We start from the raw sequence: 25,787 nt of genomic DNA on the forward strand, positions 1-25,787 counted from the left end.
AAATATGAGTTATTTTTACAAATTATACCTATTTGTATGTATACCACACACTATATTATGGTCCGTCGACGATCAAGGCTGCCTTTTGCCTATTAGGACTAACAATTTATGAGGGTCAAACCTTTTGCCTCTTAAGAGGTAGTTAATTTCGAACTGGCTCTCGCTTACTCCAGTATGAACTGCTCGTTACAACGTCATACTATATTTTACAATAATCTATTCGCCTTCATTTTAGTTTCAAAACCTCCCGAAATGGTTTGTATAACATCTTTCATCTTAGTTCAATGTTTACTTGAATAGAGATAAGATAATAAACAATCATGCTGCCTTCGAAAATAAGAGATTATTTGTTCGGTTCACTCTTTGAATAACGTTCTCCTTAATTACGTTTTTTTATTTTTTTTTTTTTAATCAATAATAAATGAGTAAGTCAAAGTACAAGTATATAACAGTTTCGTGGAAGTCCGAGTTGAGTAACGGAAGTAAATATTTGCGTTCCAGTACTTCCGCTCTTTGTAGGAGGATACGTTCGTTGTTTTCAAGAAAGAAAAGCGGTTACGACCATCTGATAACGGACGAAGAAAAAAGGTATTTATATCTTATCTCTTATTTTATGTAAATAAAAAAAAAATAATTAGCTGTAATATAGATAATATGTTTAATAATAGATTTTCAAAATATGGATATTTAACTATAATGGCAAAAATAGTCAGCCATATGTATAATTGTCGAAATTATAATTTACCTGTATTAATATAAGTACCGTATTTGTCTGAATGTAGATAAAGGTCTATTACTCAAATTATCTTGGATAAAATATATCAAGGTCGATTTTTATCGATAGATCGATCTAATACATTTTAAGTTCGACCAAACTCAGTACTGTGAACACATTTTCGTTTCAATTTTGGTAGACTAAATACAGTTTATAAAAATAATAAGTTAAAATCGTTCACATATTACACGATTTGGATAGAGAAATTAGGTCACACAACTATCACTTAACACACAACAAGGGGAAAATTTTAAACAATAAATTTTAATTTTTCTGTTGCTATAAACAATTGTATTCTAGGGTTTATCGAAGTGTGAATAAAAAATATCGAATATTAACTTCGTTTCTGCTAAGAATAAATCAGTTTAACAAAAAAATATCAAAGCTGTGTACATATGACTGCGATCGGGAGAGATTAGATACGCTCGGCTGTCTCCGGTTTTCAACTCTCTAGACTGATGTCTCTATTTTCCTACTTTAACTAACAATAAAATTCTTTCATAGTTCATATTTATGCATTTATTATTGCTAACAATGTAAAGTGGTTTCTTATTTCAAATAAACAAAATTAAAGATTTTTTTTTTAATTCATCCTTTTTCGATCCGAAAATTTTGCGTAATACTTTATTTTCGAAAATCTTAAGGGCTGTTCATCCCTTAGTGTAAGAGGCCACTTACGGCATCCATAAAGAAAAGTGCGAAGTATAATAATTTTGTAAATTCTAATTTTTAAGTTTTTTGCAAAGAAGGCACGAGCTAAGTAGTTTCGAAATTGAGAAATATCAAGCATTTTCTACCTTCAACCTCGCTTTTCCTCATTAATTTCGTTTTATCTATTTATCGTAGAACTTAATTAAACCTATCTATCTGTTCCAATGTATTTTCTCCTACATATTGTATATATATTTCTACAAGTTGCATTAGATTAACTTTCTAAACAGAAAATATGAATTAAAGATCCCAAAACAAGAAAAAAATTCCCTATGAATATATGTCCTCTAACGCTTTATTTAGGAGATATTTTGACCTCTTAAAATTTTGCACTGTTATGAATTGTTTAGGTTTTAATAAATTAATTAATACGTGTTCCAACTACATTATTAATAAAATTTGAACATTAACATTCATATTATATGTTGTTTAATGTGATTAAGGTATTAAGACAGACCCGGCATCTTTCTCTCGCAGCAGCGAGAGAACACAACTGGATATGTGTTGTTGTTTCGCAAGTTTCTATTGGAAGAAGATAATTGACCATATGAAGTAAATTGGAGAAAGATAAATTATCAGCCCTGACGAAGCCCTGCAAAGTTGGGCGAAACGTTGTTTAACAATAAATAGTTTTCTTTTACTATTTTGATACCTTTATTGGTTGCCACCCGGACTATCGTCCTACAATTTCACTTATCCTTTATAAAGAATTAAGACCAGTGACCGGAGTTGCATTAACTTTTTGTTTAATGTCACCACAAACCAAAGAGTTGAGTGGTGTCAGATCTGGAGACCGTGACAACACATAACTAGAGACGTTTGGCCGACGCTGCTGAGTGCAAGAGATTCCGGAGCCTGTCTCACCTTGAACAACATTTAATATAAATGTTAATATCCACATTTCAATAATAAAGTACATGCATTTATGTATCAGAACCTAAATAATTGAATATCTCTTAAACAAAGTTTTAACATACGTAAACGAAAGTAGTGGAATTCGATAAATCTATACGGGAGCATCTACATACCATTCCGTATCATCTCTGAAAATGTTTTCAGATTTCATTCAATACATTACCTTAATGATGCACAAAAGTGTATTTTTACTTCACGTGGATGTTTCAAACCTCTTGTTGGTTTTATTCTCAAATGACAAATCAAATTCATTAAATAATTAAACTTCTTAAACTTTTAGATATAGATAATTATGTTCCTATCCATCAAATAAAAACTGTGAAGAAGCTATACTGGTTTAAGAAGTTACACGTCTTTTATGGACTCGCTGAATTATTTTTATAATATACATCTCCTAAATCTTTTTATTAGCCATGTAATTCAGTAAATAATGAATGGAACTTACAGTAATTTGTAATACTGAGTATTGCCGATTAAATTGAGTAATATATTTTATCACTGATGATGAAAATCATACAATAAATATTTGATATCCTGAAAAACAAAAACTAATTACTTGTAATACTTGAATTGAATTTCAGTATTTCTTGTTAAGATTATTATCAAATCAAATATATTATATCATATTACTGAATCAATCATATCGATTAAAAATGTCGATATGACGAATACTTTTCTAATGTATTCGATTTTGATTTACCCTCTCAATGTCTCAAATTATTTTTTATAGAGTAGGATACTGAGAGCATAAAAAAAAATTGAAAATTTTTTCGAAAATATTTGTATGCTTCTTTTAAGTTATATACTTCATCATAGTTAGGCTAATAAGAACTCTGAAGCTCTTTTTATAATAAAATCATTTTTAATATAGCTTCCTTTAATAGCACATTTGACAAACATTTTTCGATTTTATTTTTTTAATTTAACGTATTCCAAAGATAGTACTATAAATCGGGGTCTATTTTCTCTGCTGGGGTCGCCCTCCAAACTGTCCACATGCCAGTATCACGAAGAAACTCCGATCTAGAAGGCGTCAAATACAAAATAAATAAAAAAAATTTTGACAGATGTGCCACTACTAAAGCAAAACAGCGATATGTACTGATATAGTAAGTTTAATATCTTGAAAATAGATTATTAATAAATATACCTACAATTTTTACAGATGGTTAGAAGAATTCATGGCTTCAAGAAATGACTACATGGCTCGAGCTGAAGTTCCATTTTCGGCTTATTATGTATAATTTGCCAAAGGATAGTTGTTGAGTAAGTACGAAATATAGTATTATTTGTAATATAAAATAAACAACATTCATGTAAAGTAAGAAAAGAAAACGGTATCTTGCAAACTGTTTCATTCTGTCTTAACGCGTCAGTTTTATAGGTACCTGTTATATTCAGGGAATTTCTACAATTAATTCGGTAGAGGGGGAGGCACAAATCATCTGGCTTACTAGAGATGGTATGGGATATCCAGTGAAATAACTTAAGTAAGATGTAGATTGCAAGAGTCCATTTGAGATAAAGTACTTTTAACTGTTTAAAATTGAAAATAATACTATTAATAACCTAATTTAGTTGATTTGTGAAACAGTTGCAAATTATTGGAAAAGTTTCCGACCCCAGACATGGCGTTCCATAGTCCATAGTCTAGTAAGAAAACCCAGACGTCTTCTCAGAGAACTAGCGACAAAGAAGAGGAGAGAACCCCCAGTACGAACATTTTTGTACTGTTAAAAAAAATGTGCATATCCTACGTTAACATAAGAAGACCCATCATTGGACAGAATAGGAAAAGAAGCATGCAAAGGCCATTCTAAAAAAGATGGACGAAATTATACTTGTGGTATTGATTCACTCACCTTAACAATAGACTCTTGTTTTTTCCTAAGGACTTATTTTGTACAAAAGGTTCAAGGAAATAATCATACCAATTTAAGATTAATATAATAATAAGGTGTGAAAATATACTTTTAAAAGTGTATTTGATTGAAAACACTGCGTTCGTTTTAGCCTTGCACTAAAAAAATGTTATTTGGATTGAATTAAAATTTATAAACATTTTAGTTTAAGCTTTATTTTAAAAATTTATAGAATGTATAGCAAGTATAACGCACAAAAAAATTAAACTGCCAATTCAAACAGGTTTTATATTCAAATATTGCCGCCAACCCCCAGCTCAAGTAATTACAATTAAACAAAACTGTGTAATAATAAAAAAAAATTGTAATATTCTTTTTTATTTGTTTCTATATTTATTCAAAATAGTTCTCATATAATATATATTTTTTTAAATTTCTTCTACTTTAAATTATTGAAATGTTATTTTTAAAATACATATGTATATATTTTTTTTAATATTAAGTTCCATTGTCGAAGATGTTGACAGGCCTGGACCAATAACATTTATGTATGTAAATCAATAAATGTTAAAAGAAAAATATTGAATTAAATTATTTATTTATCTGTATCGTTCCATAATCTGATGTGTGAAGTTATTTAAAATTATTAGTGACAATCTTTTCATCAGCGGCGTGGCTTCATAAAGTGGCAGTAGTGGGAACTCACTCAATTTGCCCAGTAGTGAAACCAATATCAACAGAGAAAGCGTGAAAGTCTTCTGTATTCTAGAATTGAGGAACTTGTGAAAAAAAGAAAGCTTTCGCTGATGTTTATTATGTAATAATTTTGTTTGTGAATATTATATGTTGTGGTTTTAAAAAATCTACAGTCTGTGTGTGGCGTTATAGGTGATCACATTAAAGTGTAGTACGTTTTATGTTGTAACATTTACCTTTTTAAATGTTTAGAATAATCTGATGTTTAATGGTGCATTTAAGCTTCTAGCAATAGAATGTAAAGTAGAGAATGTATAATGGAATGTGAAGAAAGTATTGTTTATGTTCTACGAACGACGCTAACCAAGAATAAAAAATCTTAACTAAACACAAATCAATAAAGTTTTTATGATTAATTAAATAATTTTTTCTTATTCATTGTAAATAATACATTTGATAAAAAAACGGTATCCTCCCAGTTTTTAAAAATTACTTTTTTTTTATATTAGAATTGATTTGAATTTCAATTCATTTACGGGAAATCTAAATTTTATTTCGAATAGAAAAATTTCTTATTTGATTTCATTTAAAAATAAAGTTTACTTAATTACAAAACTAATATATTATATCTTTTGTAATCCTAGATGAATATGCTACCTAAATATAAGGCGGCATGATGAAATATCGTAGAATTAATTTTTTCTTTTATATTTAAATTTTATAACTATTTTACAATGTTCCTGAACCTTTTAGGTATAAGATATTTAAAAAGTTTTAAGTCTTTCACTTATTTATTTTTTTTAAACATCCTTCACTCTTGGCATTACTGATTAGACAGTGCTATCACCTGTAGTTTAACTTTGACACGCCTTCCATATTTTGAGTTAAGCTCCTATCGTTTAGTTAGTCATGTTTTCCATTACAGTTTACTTTTAAATGTCAGTTCATCGACACTTTTACTTGATATAATAGATATACTGTTGACTTATAAAATGGCAAATTCAAGTGATGAAAGAAGTTCAGTTATATCTAATTTAAGAGCTTGTTTAATTAGTTCCCAAGGTGGAATTCGTATGGACTCGTTGAACAGTAATATTTCTTTATATTTTGTTAATTTTTAAGCATTATATTTCTATTGTAGTTCAGAAAAAAGTTACAATACTCATTAAAATTGTTCTTACAAGTTATGACATGTCCTAGTTTTGTTTGAATGACACAGTTTAAAGTTCACTGTTTTCTTTTTCTTTTATCAAATTATGAACCTGATTGTTTGAGCTTACAGGCGAAATGACAATTTATAAAATTTCTTCTGTTAAAGTTTACTTATTGCATAACTCATTGAAATTCAATAAAATTTATCCTTGCTAAATTGTTTTTCAAACCACCAGTTTCTTATTATATATCACACATTTATTGGAATATTTTACTGTTGAAGCAGATTAATTATCTACAATTTTTGATTTTATGTTTATCATCATTAGTTGGTTGTATATTGTTATGATGAGATACTTGAGCGACTTAAGTATTATTGTTAATTTGATTTAACATACTCATTCCTTCACTATGGTCTAATTTATACTATACTTTGATTCAATATTTTGTATATTTACATATTTAATTGAATGTTTTTTATCTAACATGATATCGAAATTGATATTTTCCAACATTTCTAATTTTAATGAAACAGGTCTGTTGATGTAAAAGCAGAACATTTTCACTTTCATTTTTTTTTTTTTTTTAAGTTGATAGGTGTGTAGTGAAATACATATAATTTTATTTTTCCTATTAATCCACTGGCTATATTATGGTTTCTTAATTTAAAAGCTTTCCAGACTGACAATGTACAATTTTTGTGAATTTAAACATTTCTTTTTTAACCTTAATTTTTCAGCAAGATTGTGTTTTTTATTTACAGAGGATTACATGCAAATTATTGGTGAAAGTATTCCATATAAGAGATTAGGTTTCAATCAACTAGAAGAGTTTTTAAAATCTGTTCCTGAAATCAGCGTGAAGCGTAAAGGAGGAGAAGTATACATCGAAGCTAAGGAGTCTCAAACATCCTCTCATGTAACTAAACTAGTTTCAAAACAGAAGAGATCTGGGAAGAAAAAACCCAAAGTAAGTATTATTCAAAAGATTCTTTATTTGTTTTTAATATCATTTGCATTTGATATTGACATGTGTGATATGATAGTACAGTTTGCCTTTTAATTAATCATTTTACATATTTTTTTGGTTTATTTCTCCAGTTATAAGATTGGAGTGGATACTTTTCAATAGTGTATTCAAGTATGGCTATATTTCTACATTATCTTTACTATTTGAGCTAATATTTTAGGAAAAGGAATTATGGCACGTTTTATGCAACAAGTCATTGTGATCTCTCTGTTCTGGCTTGTAAAAAAAACCGTTGTATATATATACGAACTGTTTATCTCAAGCTTTGTTTTAAGTGTTTGATGATATAAGAAGATATTTTCTAGACACCCCTTTCTTAGAGAGCATTGTTCTATGTTTTATCCCTTATTTAGAAACTGGTCTTAAATGTTATTTTGTTTATGCTTCAGACTTTGTGATAACATGGAATGGTTTGGCATTAGTGTATCTATAATGCAAACACTAATTTAAGAATGATTTTTAGCAAATTCCGCATACAAATATTCTCTATTAGATGCAATTCATGGCCGATCTCAAGCTGTGTTTTTTCTTGCACTTTTGGTTCTGGAGTATTTGTATTTATCTTATACATATATTGTTTTCCTGTTTCTATTTTTCTTGGAAGGTTGTTTTCATGAAGGTTCTTACTTCAATTCAGCTGTCTATTAGCCGATTTTACGCATTGACCTAACAGGAAGTGCAAGTATGAATTCTTATTGAAAACAGATCGGTGAATATATTCTTATACTCAAACTACTCCTTTATTTCCACATTTTTGTGTGGAACTTTTATTAAATAGAAAATCTGAGAGATACCTTCCATTTTCTTCATGTAGCTTATTAATCTCGGATAAGATGGAAATGATTTTATTTTAGCAAACATGGGCTATCTGATTTTTTGAAAGGGAACAGCATAAACTGCTCTAAACAGATAACAAAATAATACTAGTTGTATAAACAAATATTGATTTTTAATTTCTATTGACTTACACCACTTCTAAACTGGTTTTATTCTAATTGATAATGTATATATTTTGTGTTTTGGCTGTCAATAGGTAAAATGTTTAATTTAATTCAAAAGGTCTAAAATTGTGTATAAACCATTTAGAATTTATTTCACCTGCACCTCTACGATTCTTGGAGGGTCAAATTTATATATTTCGACTCTCCCCCTGAACATTTGACAATTCTTTCTATATGCTATCTTCAAACATGTGAATTTTTCTTTTCTCCATCCATCATTAGTCAAGAATTATAATTAGGAAAATTTTTTTCCGGTAGTATGTTACTTTAGCTCCCCCAGAATGGCACAAAACTATTTTTATGTTACCAGAGTGTACTAATGGTCCTGAACGGTCCCGAAAAGTGACAGAGGTGACCAATTCTCAACCGTTCATTTCAAAATAAATTACCCGTAACTTCGACATGGATTTTTACTCTCTAGAGGGAATTTCTACTGGGAAATGGTCACATCTTATCCAGAGAAGAGGTACCGCTCGGTCTTGGTCTTCCTTCTTTCATGCTATTTGTTTAATTAATATAACAGTCAGGCAGTCCGCTGATTGTCAGTTTTGTATTTGACAGGTGTGAGTATAAATAAAAAGATAAAAAAAAACTTTTTTTTATTGTTATTAATGTACAGTACAAGAGAATCTTATTATTCTAGTCAGATTAACTATTAAATGATTTTCTTGCTAACAGAATAAACCATTTTCTATAAAATAACTGCCCATAAGCATCCAAGACCAAAATGCTACAGAAAGTGAGGAGGTGAGTATCCAAAAAGCAACAAAACGTAATATTAAGGTGCAAGAAACAGTTCTTATTTTAAAACAATCTAAAGGAGGCTAGAGAAAATAGTCTCATGAAGTCGACTTAATAAATGCAGGAGAATCTTCGGATTGATATCCGATGATTAGATCAAAAGTTAAATGTCAAACTCCCGAAATATACCTATGGGGAAAAATAAGGATCTAAATATATATAGAAATATAGGATACTTAGGTGTTTGTTTAATATAGAGATTTGATGTACTCTTGGTAAATTTGCCAAAGATCATCATAATGTATGTATAATAATCATAAATGTAATGTAATCACAAATCTATATTACCTGATTAGTAAATATAAAATAAATACTTCATTTAAATATAAAATATAAAATAAATGCTTCAGAATTATTTTCAGGTTACAAAGTCTAAGTATTATATTTTATAATGATATAAATATGTAATATGAAATATTTTTATTTTATAATATATATTCTAATATTGAAGTAATAATCCAGAAAAGTACAGGTAATACAAAGTAAAAGGATAAGTATAAAAGATGTATTAAATATCAATATTTATAAGTTAAAAGAAGAAAACATAATAGGAACTTCTGCTGAAAATTATCGTGTATTATAATCTAACCTTTATTTAAGGGGGAAAGGAGTAATTATTATAAACTAACCCAAGTCATCCATATTTGGGTCGTTCAGGTTAGCTTGGTACACTCTGGTCAGATAAAAATGGTCTCCCGCCATTTTGGGGGAGCTAAAATAAATAATTATCTATTTTCTTACTCTCTGTCCTTATTTCCTAGTTTGTTTACATCTGTATATACTTGTAAATTATATTTTATTTAAAGGGACTAATCCTAGAGTGAAGGAAGAATACATTATTATTATTATTATTAAACTGAATTGAAATGATTTAGGAAACAATAAAAACAGACAATTTTATATAAATAAAATATAGTAGTGTAAATATTGCCGTACAATAAAGTAATTTGAAATTAATTTAAACTATTATAGTGAGTAAATATTAGCTCTAATAATATCACTCAACCCCTTCCACTGTTTTTCAGACTGGCAGAAACGGTCCTCCAAGGCAATTCAGAACGGCGCCACGTTTTGCTAAGAGAATTTATAAAGCTCCTCTACTTTCAACCCCTGCTCCTCAGCATCCTCAGCATTCTCTGAAGCAATGTTATATGCGTCCCCTCTTGGTAAAAGTTGTAAGTTGCTTAACAGTATCGGTATCTCGAATATTATTAAGTTTTGTTAATGATTACTTTTAAAGTTGTTATTTAATTAAGTTTATTGTATTATTTACTTATAATTTCTTTACAATAGTTTGTGAACTAAAACTAGAAATAGTTTTCTAAAGTATTACTGTGAGTGTAAACATAAAATTGAACACTTCATCTTCTTAAAGAATAAGTCATGCAAACAACACCATAATTCTGTTCTTTTTGGTTGTATTTTTATTTTATATCAATTAAAGAAATCAGTTTTCTTTTTCTTTTTATCTTATAAAAAATTATTCTTAATGCTAGTGCTCCATTTTAGTAACATAATAACCAGTTTCTATTCTATAAAAATGTTTTATTAATTACTTTGTATTTTCTTTTTCAGCCCCAAAACAATAACATTTCGTATAATAATACGCGTGTAGTGAGTGAGGTTAACAAAGCAAGTTATAAACCTTATGTTATAACTTCATCAAATTCGATGCCAGTTCATCAAAGCTATGGTGGGATAATGGAAAAACCGAGCTTGGTTTCACAGTTTTCTCCTAAAAATATGAAACATACTCCTCCGAGTTCTAATGGTAAAGTCTTTCTAACCATGTCCTCCGATGGTTCTTTAAAACCTGACATGACATTTCGTAATGACCCTTCACTTTCACCATCATCAAATAACTTAAATTCCTTCAAAGAAAGCATTTATAATGGTCCAGCAGATCAGCCTTCGTACAGCAGTACTCCTACACCTCCTGAAGAACCTGTCAAGAAGATTAAGCAGCTTGCTCAGGATGTGAGTCATGTATATTTTGGTTCATGCTGTTATTTTTGTTATTCCCTTATATATATATATATATATAACCAACATATTACTTTTCATTTTTATAGAGGCTTGATAAAGTGAGAAGGAATAATAAGGTAGCCCTTATCTAAATTTCATTATATACCATTATTAAGTTTGTGAAAAAGCTTTATCCTCATAATGTTCTTGTAATTTTATAGTTATTAGTGAGCGTTTCTGTACAGCATGGTGAAAACACATCACCATACCAAAGACAGTTATCAGCTTATATTCAAGAAAGAAATTGGGAAGAAGCTGTTTACAAAATTTTAAAAGAAAACAGTGGAAAGCGTGTTAGTTATTGCACAGTTTCTATTTTGATTCCTAGGATGGCTCCAAATTTGGTAAATATATTATTGAAATACAATTATATCTTGATATAATACATTCATGGGTAATTATAAAGTCTAACAAACCTGGTGATTCGATGACAATAACCATAATACTAGGGCGTGGACCAGGGCTCTCTACACCATTAAAACTTTTTAAACACGATTCTCCCATGTACGTCTCAGTATATATACATATATATGTAATCTTCCCTTTTAGTGATACGTTCATTATCCATTTTGACTTTACATGCCCACTTCATATGTTTTTAAGCATCCCATCAAATATATTTACTTGATAAAGGTTGCACAATTTGGATTGTATAGCCGCCTAAATTCTCATATTGACCCATCCTTTGGACCAAATATTCTACATAAGACTCTCAAAATCTTCGAGTGTTATTCTTCTCTGAAAGCAGATTTCCATGTATCGCATTATTAAAGAACAGTAAAAAGTTAGTAGATTTGTAAATTCTTGCTTTAATGTTTTGGGTTAGTGGAAATGATCTGTGGTGCTTTGTTCATTAGGGTTATTGTCAATTACGGTTACTTCATATAATTTTAATTTTCATATTGCTATTGACATCCTCCTTACTGGGTTCTTCTATTAGTAGAATATCTTGCATCAGTTGTATTCACTTTCTAGCTGTGCCCTGCAGTATTGCGCCAATAAATGTGCAATGTGCATGTCTGTTTCATCTGATTACCTGATTAAAATTGTAAGTTTGCGTGGAAACAGGTCTGCCGTTACCCTGTGGGCCTTACCCCTAGGGGTTTATCTACAGAGCCCCCTAATTTGTGTGATCAACTTTTTGTAAATGTTTAATATACTATTTTTAAAGTGATTGTTACTTTTACAATACCTATTAAACGAACAATAAAAATTTATATTGTTTTCCTTAGAAAATAAATTCAACTTAAGTCTTAATGCACATGTATAATGTTAGAAGAATAATTACTGTTATATACTTACAGGATGTTTTCATTAAATGATTAGTGATCTGTTGCTATGGATTATAGTATAATGTAGCTTAAAGTAGATGTCATGAAACCTACACTAGCCTGGCATCACGTGTCTGTATAATATTGAATATTTCAATTTTAAACATTGTTTAACTCTAATTTAGGGAGCACGGTGAAACTGTAGTAAGATACAGTGCTCCTAACTCCGGAGTGCGAGTGGAGTCCGGCTGGGCAGATAATTAATTTCTGTCACACTGTAGCCGTGAATCAACCTCCTGTCGAGCCTGTGGGTTATGGAGTCCTCCTGAGGTCTAACCAGCCTCATTGAGTGGATACGCTTAATTGGGGAAAAATCTGGCAATTATGTGTGATCTTAAAAAATCATCGTGTATTTTACTGTTCAAAAACAGTGCTTCCTTACAAAGTACTGAATCCATAACCCTTTAATGTTTATAGAGGTTCACATTATATTATATCTTTTAATTAATTGAAAACACAGATATAATGGTCACCCACAGGGAAGACGTTTTTATCTGTTATACTGAGTTTTCTGCTGAAACAGAGTTAATATAAAAATAATACAAAAACGAAATACATATTGTCACTTAGACTGTGATAGCCATAGTTTTATTAGATGCGTATATGTAGTTTTTCTTTTTTTGGAAATTCTTTCGGAATCTTTCTAGAATGTTTTTTTTCCGCTATTTAAGGCGTCCTAACATTTTATTTCCAACACCAACGTATGACTTGCAATGAATAAAATTTATTAAGATGAAATGTATTATTTTCATTTGCATGAGGAGATGAAACTTATTAAGAATCTTATATTATTGCCTAAACACAGGTTGTTTAATAACTCTTATGATTATTGTCTAAACATTTTTTCCACAAAGCAATTACACGTGTAGTTCAATAATGAAATGATTTTGTAATTTTTTTGTTCAAAAATGCTAAAAGTTATTACTCAAGACTTAATATTAAAAGTATTATTATTCATATCAGTATTTAAAAATTTGTTTCAGAATTATATAATTATTGTATAAATAATAAATTATATAATTATATTTTTCAATTTTTTAAAGGCTCCTGAAGCTGTAGACTGTGGTACTTTTCCTAATGATTTCTACGATGTTAACGAAGCCAAAGAATGTGTCGCTAAACAAGCCTTGGAGAAGTTGAAAAAACGAGAAATCTTCAATACATATCCGATCATTCAAGATCCTTCCCTAATCATTCAAAGGGTAGAAGGAGTAAGTTTGTTTTAATAAAATAGAAGTTATGTGAGATTTATTTTTAATTAGTAGCTTTGTGAATCTACAATGCTTATATTTTTTGGTTTAGATGGTTAAAGAGAAGGACACAGGGAAATGGGCTTCTAGAATAGAAGACGAACATAGAAGTTTGTTTAAAGAAATTTTACCTCCTCATTGGCTTGATGTTGTGCATGCTTCCGATCAATTCATCGTAGAAGAACTTGCCAATTCTTCATTGCTGATTAAAGCCAAGGTAATATTAGATAAATACATACTAATTACATACATATTCATTAATGAAAAATGTTTAATAATACCTAATATTGTATTTCTGCCGATATTTTGTTTACCATTAAAAGATTTGAAAAATCATAATAGTTATGTAATTCAATTTATTTGTTCGCAGGAGAATGCAGTTCCATTTCCTATCCCAGTCGATTCAACTATCCCTAAGTTAATTCTTCCAGAAATTAATACTTGGGATGTGTTTGTTACTCGAGCTGCTTCTGTAACTGAAGTCTGTGTAAGATTTATAGGTGATGATTACAGTGTAAGACTTTTTTTTCTTTCTTTTTATTTTTTTTAGTTTGATTTTGTTCACTTTCTAATTTTGTTTGTTAAAAATGTGAAATATCATAAATATATTAAGTTAAACTTTAATGTTGGACCAAATTATTATTCTTTTTGGAAGATCGTTGATTGATGGTGTGTAATTAATGAAAGAAAACCTGGGTACGTTCAAAATATTTCTAATTGCAAATAAAATATTTATTATGAACCAAAGTTTTGCCCCACTTTGCAGGGCTAAAAAAAGATACAAAGAAATAAAATAATGGAACAAAGTCAGAGAATAAGATAACGTGAAATAAAAGGAAACTATCTTGCTAAAAATAATGTGAAAATTTATATAAAAATGAAAGATGCAGAGTGTAAAGTATAAATAAACTATAACCGCAAATTTTTACTTATCTTTAGTCATATATATTTATCGTTTATAGTTGCCCAAGATCAGAAAAAAAAAATAATACTGTTAAAAGGAAAAAAAAAGAATAAATTGCTCCTGAGACGCCACGTTATTTTTTTTCCCTGGAAATAACAAAAATCCCAAAACAATATGCCCACAATATCACTAAAATAGACCCCTATATAAACAATTATTGAATTATGACCACTGGCGAAAACCTTTACATGTAGATAACAGAAAACCTAGGGGTGTTAACTCCCACCTGTTGAATTATCGTAATATTAAGTGAACATAACCAAAACAACATAGGTAAATTAAAAAATTGGAAGCAGTGTTCATGCATAAGAAACAACATCAGAACTATAAGTACAAAAGTTTAATAAGAAGAAGAAATATATGTACACAGAATGAAAAAGGAAAAAAAAAAAGAATTCTTATCAATTAACAAAACAATGAAAACTTATAGGTTGATTTAACCTTAACTTAAATGCTTAACCTTATTAACTAAATTTGCATTATTATACAAAAGAGTATAAAAGCGATTATAAAATTAAAAAAATAAAATTTAGTTCGAACCCTGCGTAGTCTTTGGGTGTACTCCTGGCAGAACACAAGGTTGTCCGAGATCTCTCCTATCCAGGATGTGCTGAAGAAACGCTGCCATGCACTCCACTGTATCCCCACTTCTAGTGTAAATGACCATCCATTGAAGTAGAATACCATAATTTTGAGAAACAAAACATATACGATAACATTTCTCATATGGTGATATTTCGGTTCAAACAGCAAAGACACAGGGCTTGATAAACTATTACCACTTCACATTGAACAGTCGTAACGTGTTCAAAAATCAAACTGTCACCTTCACAAAAACAAAACCCACTCATCTCAACATATTGCTAGTGTTTTTTTTTTCCACCATGACAACCATCACACCTCTTTCCTACGCAGATATAGCCAGTGTTTTTATCTCACCATGACAATAAAACTATAATTAGCAAAACATATTAGAGATATAATAATAATACAACAGTAATAATAATAAATAAACAGTATTAGAGATGTAATAATATTACAATGGAAATAATAACTAATAAACAGTATTAGAGATATAATAATAATACAATTGAAATAATAACAAATAAAAATGTTGATAAAAGAAAAATGCAATATGCACTAAAATACAGAAAAAGATAATAATGAACGAAATAACCTTTACATACGAAGCTTTGAGAATGAAAGAATGAGCTTGATCCTGATGCAAGGTACCAACAGGGTGGGGGAGTCATCATTTCACGGCTAACAAATAACATTACATTTGAAAGCAAAAAGATATGTAATAAATATTAAAGTCAAATAATAATAAATATTAAAGTAAAATAATATTTGTAAATATAAAAAAACATTAAATGATATTGTACATGAATATAAATAATCATGGAGGAAAACAAAAATGTCCCCTCATACTAACAATTATTACATTAGATTTAATGTGTTTTTTTTTTTAGTATATAACTTAACAATCTATTTTTTATATTTATCTGATATTTCCACCTAATACTTAAGTACATTTATTGTTTTATAATTAATGTTATTATTATATAAATTTACAACACCTTCGTACCTCTATTCATTTTTGTATAGTTTCTTTTCTTTACTATATATATATATATATATATATATATATAAATTAGTCCATTTCCATGTTCAAACTACCAAGAAGAAAATATCAATTTTCATATGAGTAGCATTAATTTATGTGTGACTTTTAGAATGACACATTGCTGATAATCGACCTGTTTTACCAAATATTGTATATCAATGTTTTATTCACTCATCCAACCTCTTATTAGAATTTTTTTTTAATAGCAATAATTTATATGTAAGACCCTATGTGATTTATAATTTGCTGGTTATTAATGTCGATTAATAATTAAACAGAATGTTGCTTAATATATTGGTTAACAGCATTAGCTTTATTATATTATCATTCTGTCCCAATTACAAGAAAGATTTGTTTGTAACCTAAAGTAAGAAATACTTTTTTTTTTTTTTTCAATTTCTCGCGAACATTCCCTTATTAAAAGATTGGTTGGTAAAAAAAATGTTTGCAAGTTTCAGGTTCTTTAATATAACTTGTCTATTACCTCAAATCAAAATTATATATATACCGAGCAAGTTGAATTCTCCAATTTAAAAATTCTGTAAGACATTAATTAATGAACATAATTGAATTTGGTGAAGTCCAACACATACAGGTGGAATTTATTATAGTCTAAATAATATAATATACCAGCTTAATTCGTGCGAAACGTTTGCAAAAAATCATGGTTTGTATCACATTTTAATACATTTGAGATTCAGCCCAATCCAAATTAGATTAACGTTTGTACACCTAAAGCGTAACCTCTTAGTAGATAAAAATAAAGTCTATATTCTAGGAAGGTGAAAATTTTGTTGGTTTTATTATATTCCTAATCAAAATATTTATTTTTCTAGCACAGTTTTATCAGAAATTCATGATAGCTTTTAAACTTTTTCTTTAAATATTTTAAACAAATGCATGATAAATTACCACAAATTCTGCCCAGTGAGCTGTATGTATCAGTAAAAATAATTGAAATATCAATTAATAATTTAAAATATGTGACTTAGATAATGAAGACTTAAAAAAAAAAAAAATCAGGCTATATATTTAATTAAATCACATTAACTGGGTTAGCACACTAAGGAAGAAAGTGACGGGTTCGTAAACAAATACTAGCAGTATAATTTTAGGTCCACATACACACTTAAGCCCAAATTTCTATAAGAGATGAAAATAAAATAATTTTCATTTGAGTAATATTATTTTATGTGATTTTTAGAAAGACGCATTGCTGAGAATCGACCTGTTTTACCAAATATTGATGAGGAGTTTCAAATATTAGTTCAACAAACTGCAAATCCTTCATGTATCATGGTATAACTATTGACATATTATGTTTTTAATATAAAAAATATCTTATTGTTGTTAATCCTTGTTTTGTTCAATTTCGATTGATTTCTTTATTAATTAAATTTAAATCTAATCAAATTTAATTTAAAATCTAAATATCAAAAATGCTATTTGTATATTAAAACTTATTTTTGATTTCTATCCAATTGAACTGCTTATAGCTCAATCTAAATGTTATTACTATGTATTCTTCATTTACATTAGCATTTCTTGCTTGAAATTAGATATATATATATTTTTAAATATGTTAGTATTAAGGTCTGATACGTTTGTTAATAACTTAAAATTTGCTAATTTCAATTTATTAACACAAAATCAATGCTTTTAGTCAGCATATTTTAAGGTTTTTTTACTACGTTGGACCACGTAATTGGGACCCTCTTCTATATGTAATCTTTTTTCCAGTCTTGGAGGCTTCCCCCCCCCCTCTCCTTTGTCCTTTGCAGCCCATAATAACCTAACCGACTCATCTGATCATTTGAATTTCTTTCCAATGTCTATTAAAGCTCGTGACCTATATTTCAAATTGAACAATCTAAACTTTTTGTCAAACGTTTGGTGATATAGCAGTTTTAATGGATTTTCTTATTTCACTGGATCTGTTTTAGGAGGGTATAGAATATAGTTAGATTTGAAAGATCGAAACCAAATTATTTTAAATAATGGATTTTAAACTGTGAAGGTTATGAAACATTATAATTGCTATTTATAAAACCTTATTTTAATTTGTCACAAATCAATGTAAAAAATTATGGAAAAGTAAAACAATATAATACATTAGGCTATAGTGGTGGAGACATGGTCATCTCTGCCCACAAATATCCGATATTACGGTCAACTTCTCAATTTAATAATAATATTCTTTATTTATTCTGGGATTGATACCTTTAGAATATTATTACAGGCATCAAAATTAGTCTCTAGAACCTAAAGTAGAGAGTAAAATACAAAATAAAGATGAAATTATAAAACAGTATATTATATAATGAATTTGAAAATATAAAAATGAACAACAATAATTAACAGAATATATAAAATAAAATTAGAACAAATAACATAAAACATAAGGTGACTCTTGTGATAATAAATGAAAAGGTTCAATTTCTGCTAATATACATATTTACAAGTATAAACAAAAATCTGAAACATGAAATACAGAAAATATATAAACCAATGGTATATTTTTTTATTATTATCAAAAAGGTAATAATAAAAAAAAATTCTCTAACAAATCATAGTCCTAAGGGATAATCCAATAAATGAAATAAAAGGAAAACAAATTTATTGAAATAAGTATGATCATCTATAATTTTTTTGCATTGTTTAGATTCAGCCTTTGGAGTATGTGAACGTTATTCACAATCTTGAAAAGGAAATGTGTGATGTTTATAATAATCTAAAATCTGGTTTGGACTCAAATATCCAGGAAGGAAGCTTATGTGCTGTCAGGCATAAAACCTGTTGGTACCGGTACGTAATTTTTTTAATTTTTTTTTTTTTATCGCCATATGTTAATTTGTGGTTTTCGAATTTTCAGAGCCCATGTTGACAAAGTTTTAGACAGTGAAAGTGTATCGGTAAAATTGCTTGATTATGGCAGTGTATCTTTAGTATCAAGTACTGATATTAAACCGTTAAAAGAAAGTTTTACTAAAGTACCATTTGTTGGATTTTGTTGTAAAATTTCTGGTGAGATTATTATTTATTTTATTACAGATTATTTTAATTTTATATTTGATGTTATGCTATTTCCCTTAAATACATAAATAACCTAATGTAATAGTAGCTACTGTTCATGTTATAATTAATATTTAATTTTAATAATTGTATGTGTACCTTGGGTTTGCATTTGCGTGGAATTATACATACTGCTTCCAGACAAATCATACCTTTATTTCATTATAAAATGTGAATCATTTTTCACAGTTTTTATGAATTGTTTTGTTAATTTTTAATTGAAATCGATTATACAGGAATAGCTGCTAAACATGGAGATTGGAATGTAGAAGACTGCTTACAGACAAGAGTTCTGATAGACCACAAGAAACTTTTTGCTCAGATCAAAGGAATTCATTTAAACCAGTCGAGCATCGGAGGAATTATTTTAGAACTGCAGCTGTTTGACCTGAACAGCATGACAGGAAACAAGGTGGACATAGGAGAAGTGCTTATCCAGAACGGTTGTGCCATACGTGAAAAGCAGAAAATTTAAGATGTACCTTATCGACTGTTAGCTTTTTGAGATTTATTATTTATTTATTTATTTAAGAGCTTATGCAGAATGTGGAGCAGCACCGACCAACCAGCTATTTGTTATTCAAAGTGCTAATGGGAAAAAAATTGTACCCAAAAAGATCTGATATGCTAGTCTTTGTTAAATCAAAAACCAATTTATTTTTTTTCATTTTATGCTGCCAACATATTTTTTTCTTTATACTTGCTAAAAAAAATAATTATTGTTGACGCCTTCTATATCATTCTTCTTCCATAAAACCAAGCCTATAATTTTGACATAGATTAAATATATACTAACATTTTTATATTTATTTTTTTATTATAATATTGAAAATTTGTTGGTTTTATTTATTAGACAATACGTTAGAAATTAGTAAAAAGAAGCAAGTTGTTAAATACTGACTGACTTAAATGTTATCTTAATTCTTAAAGATAAAATTATATTTTAAGGCTTTATTTATCTATGTTCTTTGGTTATTCGGGATTGCTTTTGTACAATTGTGATTAATCAGTTATGTTCCTTATATTTATCAATATACTAATATACCATTTATGTATATTACAGATAAGTATTATTATATTTATTTAATTAAGTATATTATGTATATCAATGCTTTATAATGGTTGTGATAGGTGGGTATTATTGTTATATTTATAACTTTAATCCTATAGTAGAGCAATATTTTATTCACTCATCCCACCTCTTATTGGATTTTTTTTAATAGCAATAATTTATATGTAATACCCTATGTGATTTATTATTAGCTGGGTTATTAATGTCTCGTAATCTAAAACCGAGCATTTGTTAAATAGTGTTGAAGTTCTTTGTTTTGTTTTCTAAGTCATTTACTGCTCAACTTAATCTAATGGACTGTTTTTATATGAATATTTTTTAAAAAATTTATCATGCATTCATTGAACCATTCCCATTGAAGATAGTTTTTTTTTTGTTTAGAAGAAATTTAGGTACTAAACTTTCATGCTTTTTCATTCCATATTTTTTTTTTAATTTGAATGTAACAAAAAAGATGAAATATTCTAATTGTTGAGGTCAGATATACAGGGTTTATGTATAATGCATGTAAACATAAATAAGGTTAAAAAAAAAAATGAGCTATTAGATCCTGTGATAATGTTTATTGTATTGGTGAACTGACAATGTTCAAGAAAATGTAGATGTGCCTTAATTCCTTAAATGACCAAGTCGATAGAATATATATTTTTTGTTAATATTATTAAAGTATCTTATTTTATTTGTTATACATTATTTTCTTACAGAATGTTGTTTAATATATTGGTTAACAGCATAAGCTTTGTTATGTTATCATCCTGTCCCAATTATAAGAAAGATTTGCTTGTAACCTGAGTTAAGAAATACTTTTTGTTTTTCAATTTATCGTGAACATTCCCTTATTAAAAGATTGTTAATTAAAAAAATGTTTGCACGTCTCAGGTTCTTTAATAGAACTCGTATATTACCTCAAATCACAATTATTTATATACCGAGTAAGTTGAATTCCCCAATTTAAAAATTCTTAGTAAGACATTAATTAACGAACATAAAGAATTTGGTAAGTGCAGCACAGTAAGGTGGAATTTATCATTCTATAATGATAAATGATGAATTTTATCAGTCTAAGTAATATAAACAAAAAATTTGGTTGGTATCAGATTTCAATACATTTGAGATTCAATTCAATCCAAATTAGATTAACACTTGTTAACCTAAGGAGTAGCCTGTTAGTAGATAAAAATAAAATCTGTATTCTAGCAAGGTGAAACTTTTGTTGGTTTCATTATACTGTTAATCAAAATATTTGTTTTGCCAGCACCATTTTATCAGAAATTCATGATAACTTTGTCTTTAAATGTCAAACAAATGCATAATAAATTACCACAAATTCTCAGGAAGGAGTAATTTTGCTCAGTGAGTTGTATGTTATCAGTAAAAATAATTGAAATATCAAGTAATTATTTAAAATATTTAACTTAGATAATGAAGACTTACAGAAAAGAAAAAAAGGATCAGGTAATGTATTTAATTAAATAATATTAACTGGGTTGGCACACTAAGGAAGAAAGTGACGGGTTCGTAAACAAATTCTGGTAGTACAATTTTAGGTCCACATACACACTTAAGCCAAAATCTTTAAGAGGTGAAAATAAAATAATGATAAAAATAACCTTAATATTACGTGTAAACAATATAATTTCCATTGTGCCACAAGTAAGATGGAGAAAAATAACACAGAAAGATTGCGAACCTTTAAAAAATTATTAGTGTTTTTAAATATATATCTAGATTTTTTTAATATACAGTTGAGCTTTGCCAACATTCAGGAAATATTACTAAATCCGTCTTGGTGAATATATTATTTTTTAGTAAATATTGTGGAACTTCTCTTTTACTGTAATTATTTTTTACATCAAAACTAATACAATTTGAAAAGGCAAATGATTTTTATTTATTTTTTATTCAGTATATGGAATTGATTTAATTTTTTTTTTTTATTGAGTGTGAAATTTGTAAAGCATTAGTCAAGTTTTAATGTTTTAGTTTATATATTTTTGTATTGGAACCATTGTGTGAAAGATGTATATTTCTAGTTGAGTTTATAATTATTATTATTTAGCCTGTGAGAGAACCATCCAGACAAGAGATTCTGTAAGAAAAGTTTTATTTTGTATTAGGAGTATTTAATATGTGAAGAACTTAGCTCAAGAAAGTTGTATGATATTTAATTACATATTAAAGGCACATGCCAGGGATGTTAAGCAACTTTTTTTCTTAAATTAATACTCTGAAAGTGCCACTTTGTATCTTGGATTTTTCACATTTTACCATTTGCTCCAAAAACAGCCTCAATTGTTTTGATTAAGCTCGTTAAATTTAATTTAAAATTGTATGGTCTTTAACCCATAACGCAACAGGTAGTTCTGTCGGATGCAGTTACAACTATTTTATTACTTTTATTGATGTATTTATATAGAGATAAGTTATAGAACCAAAAAATTAGATGAAAAAGCCAGTTTAGTCCTAATACTCTAGTAGCTAATATAATGATCACTCCTCTAGGCAATATTAAAAATGAGTATTGAAAATCTTATCTAATTATTAAAAAGTCTCGAAGCTACTGATATATAGGTAAGTGAAAATAAAAAGAAATACTCATCGTTATTTATTTCTTCATATATGACAGGTTTTGGGTGCATGTATCCTCAGAAGAGGAGCAAAACCATAACTTTATCTATATAAATGGTTTTTAATTTTTCACATTAAAACTAATTTAAAACATTGTAGTAAAATCAGAATTGAATTATTAATCTTTTATAACAATGTAATGCACATTTATAAAAAGAATGAATTATTTTTTCACATTCTAAGTTAAATAATAAAACTCTTTAAATAACAATATTTTCTTATTTATTTCTTTTAATCATTGTTTTATCCTATTTTCCCTAGCAATATTGCTCATCCTTATTTATTTCTTCATTTATAATAAGTTCTTATAGTGTATATGCCCTCATCATGAAACATTAAAATTAACCCATGTAATGGTCAAAGTTTTGTACCATAACTAATTTACAACTCAATACTTAAATCAGGATTAAATTCTTCTATTATTTCAAGTTTCTAACAGATCTCAAATAATAATATATTTTAATAACAATATTTTATTGTTATTTTACTATTTCACAGTTTATTAAGTTAATAAAAGCATGTAAAACTCATGCATAGTAAATAATGTTCGAAATCCGACCAATAGAACAAAAAAAATTATGATAAAATATAAATTTAGACTTTGAAGAATATTAAAATAATAGTTTAACTAACTGCTAAAAGATAGCAGCACCAAGCAAGGAAGGTAGAAAATAGTAGTTTCAATAACTGCCGCAAGATGCCAGCACCATCCAGACAGCCGATTCCTAAGTCTAGCAGGAAAATTTTCATTTGTATTAGGATATTAGGAAGTTGAAGGAGCTCAACGATTCGGTCTGCTCCTTGGGCCGGGCCGATCGAGTGAGCTCTTGTGATCTCCTAATATCCTAATACAAATTGAAAATTTTGCTGCTAGAATTCGAAAATTACTCCCTGGATGGTGCTGGCCTCTTGCGGCGATTATTAAAACTATTATTTCTACCTTCCTTGATTTATGCTGCTATCTTTTAGCAGTTATTTGAACTATTATAAATATTTTTTCTAGATTTTGACTTAGGAGACGCCTCTTTGGATGGTGCTTACATCTAGCAATATTAATTAAAACTATTATTTTCTACACTTCTTGATTTGTGCTGCTATCTTTAGGCAGTTATTGAAACTATTATTTCAACATTCTTTAAAGTCTAAATTTTTATTTTATGGACATTTTGTTTTGTTTTATTGATCGTTTTTAAAACGATGTATATTTTTTCAATCATATTTATTTTGTACGTTATTAATTACAATAAATGAATAATTGTACATACTTTTATACTCTTATTCAGTAAATAAACTGTGAAATAGTAAAATAACAATAAAATATCATTTCTAAAAAATATTACCATTTGACTTTAACTATGTTAAAATAATTCAACCTTTATATGAGTGTGTTACAATGTTATAAAAGATCAGTTGAAAACTTCAAATTATGTTAGAATTTAGTTCCCATTGAAGTAATATGTTGTAAATTAGTTTTGTTACAAAAAATTAATCATTTATAGAGATAAAGAGAGTTCTGATGTTTTGTGAGGAAATATCTACCAAAGGTGACTCATTATAAATGCAGAAATAAATAAAGATGGGCAATTTCACTGATGAAAATATGACTAAACTGTGAATAAGAGAATAGGGAATAAAAGTTGACCATATATTTCCTTTATTCAGAATTGTGTGTTACATTATTATAAAGCATAAATAAAAATAATAAAATAATTTAATTCTGAATTGACTGCTATGTTGTAAATTAGTTTTATCATGAAAAATGGAAGACAATTAGTAGGGACTAAGAGAGTTATACTTCTAACACACTCTCTGTGAGTATATGTCCCAAAAGAGTCTCTCATTATTATATTGTCATATATGAAGAAATAAATAAAGCTGAGCATTACTTTTTGGTTTTGTTTGTAAAAATGGTTGCTATAATGACAGGAAAAAATAGAAAACAATATTTAATACTTCTGTTTAATAATATTAGGTATTAAGGAAAACAAAATTATAATCAATTTCAAAATTAAAAGGTTGTGTGAATTTACGCTAGTACCCTGTCCAGAAAAATATATATTATAATCAACATTATTATGAAACAAGCAAGATTTACTGCATTGGAGAGTAAATTTTTCATCTAATAAAACAAAAAATCTTATAAATAATTGTAATAAATTCAACACTTTTATAAATGTAATATTTGTGCAAAATTTTCATACAGGTCGCTAATCAATGTAATTTTGAGAACTGAGGTTAAGTGGATTTTAAGAAATACATTGCCCTGTAGTTTTTAAGAAAACCTTTGAGCCTAAACCTTCCTTTTTGTGCTGAAAAGAAAACTAATTAAATTTATATTCTCTCTACATGTCCATTCTCCTAGAAAGAATGTTTTTGACAATATTTCACAATACAAGAGACGATTGTGAAATTGTTTGATTTTTCGGAGTAAATGGTTAATTTGTATATTAGAAAGTAATGCTCAAAAAGAGCTAATTTTGGTCTCTTATGGTAGAAAAGTTATTAAGCAACAACTGCAAAAATTTGCTATTTTTAGACTATTACACCAGTCGCAAAGGTCTTATGAAGCGTAGTGCTGCCATTACTAATTGTCCCAACATCTATAGGGCCCCCTAATTGCTCTGATTCACCTCTTGTGAATGTTTAAAATTTTTCTGTTTTTAAAATTGTTTATTGATATTGAAATATGGAATAGAACAATGATTTAAACAAGTATGTTTTTTTTTTATGAATGGAATATGGTCCAGGTGTGGTAAAAAAAAATTCAAATAGTAGATAATTATACTATTTTATTGAGCCAACGTTTCGCCCCATGTTGCAGGGCTTCGTTAGGGCTAAAAAAGATACAAACACTATAGTTACAAAAAGGACAAAAA

The 25,787-nt window shown here is 28.1% G+C and overlaps 2 protein-coding genes across 5 annotated transcripts; both read left to right on the top strand.

Annotated features, from left to right (window-relative positions):
* The first annotated feature begins 370 nt into the window (after positions 1–370).
* On the top strand, positions 371–14,113 carry LOC106679765 (tudor domain-containing protein 7). Of its 4 annotated transcripts, XM_067047622.1 has the most exons (10): positions 371–588; positions 3,567–3,667; positions 6,875–7,080; positions 9,968–10,117; positions 10,518–10,919; positions 11,015–11,044; positions 11,129–11,311; positions 13,342–13,509; positions 13,601–13,765; positions 13,919–14,113. In XM_067047622.1, the coding sequence occupies exons 3-10, from the start codon at positions 6,883–6,885 to the stop codon at positions 14,096–14,098; spliced, it is 1,476 nt and encodes a 491-aa protein (XP_066903723.1). In that variant the 5' UTR covers positions 371–588; positions 3,567–3,667; positions 6,875–6,882; the 3' UTR covers positions 14,099–14,113. The 4 variants fall into 4 exon arrangements, with proteins under 4 accessions (XP_066903723.1, XP_066903724.1, XP_066903725.1 ...); XM_067047623.1 differs by lacking the exons at positions 371–588; positions 3,567–3,667 and adding an exon at positions 4,932–5,080; XM_067047624.1 differs by lacking the exons at positions 371–588; positions 3,567–3,667 and adding an exon at positions 5,029–5,170.
* A 1,606-nt stretch (positions 14,114–15,719) lies between these two features.
* LOC106679788 (tudor domain-containing protein 7B) lies at positions 15,720–19,797 on the top strand. Its single transcript, XM_014419129.2, has 5 exons — positions 15,720–15,741; positions 17,344–17,438; positions 18,802–18,944; positions 19,012–19,163; positions 19,448–19,797. The coding sequence occupies exons 1-5, from the start codon at positions 15,720–15,722 to the stop codon at positions 19,684–19,686; spliced, it is 651 nt and encodes a 216-aa protein (XP_014274615.2). The 3' UTR covers positions 19,687–19,797.
* The last annotated feature ends 5,990 nt before the right edge of the window (positions 19,798–25,787 follow it).

Source organism: Halyomorpha halys, unplaced genomic scaffold (genome assembly GCF_000696795.3).
Source record: "Halyomorpha halys isolate HHAL.00 unplaced genomic scaffold, Hhal_1.1 Scaffold218.1, whole genome shotgun sequence".
Taxonomy (NCBI): domain Eukaryota; kingdom Metazoa; phylum Arthropoda; class Insecta; order Hemiptera; family Pentatomidae; genus Halyomorpha; species Halyomorpha halys.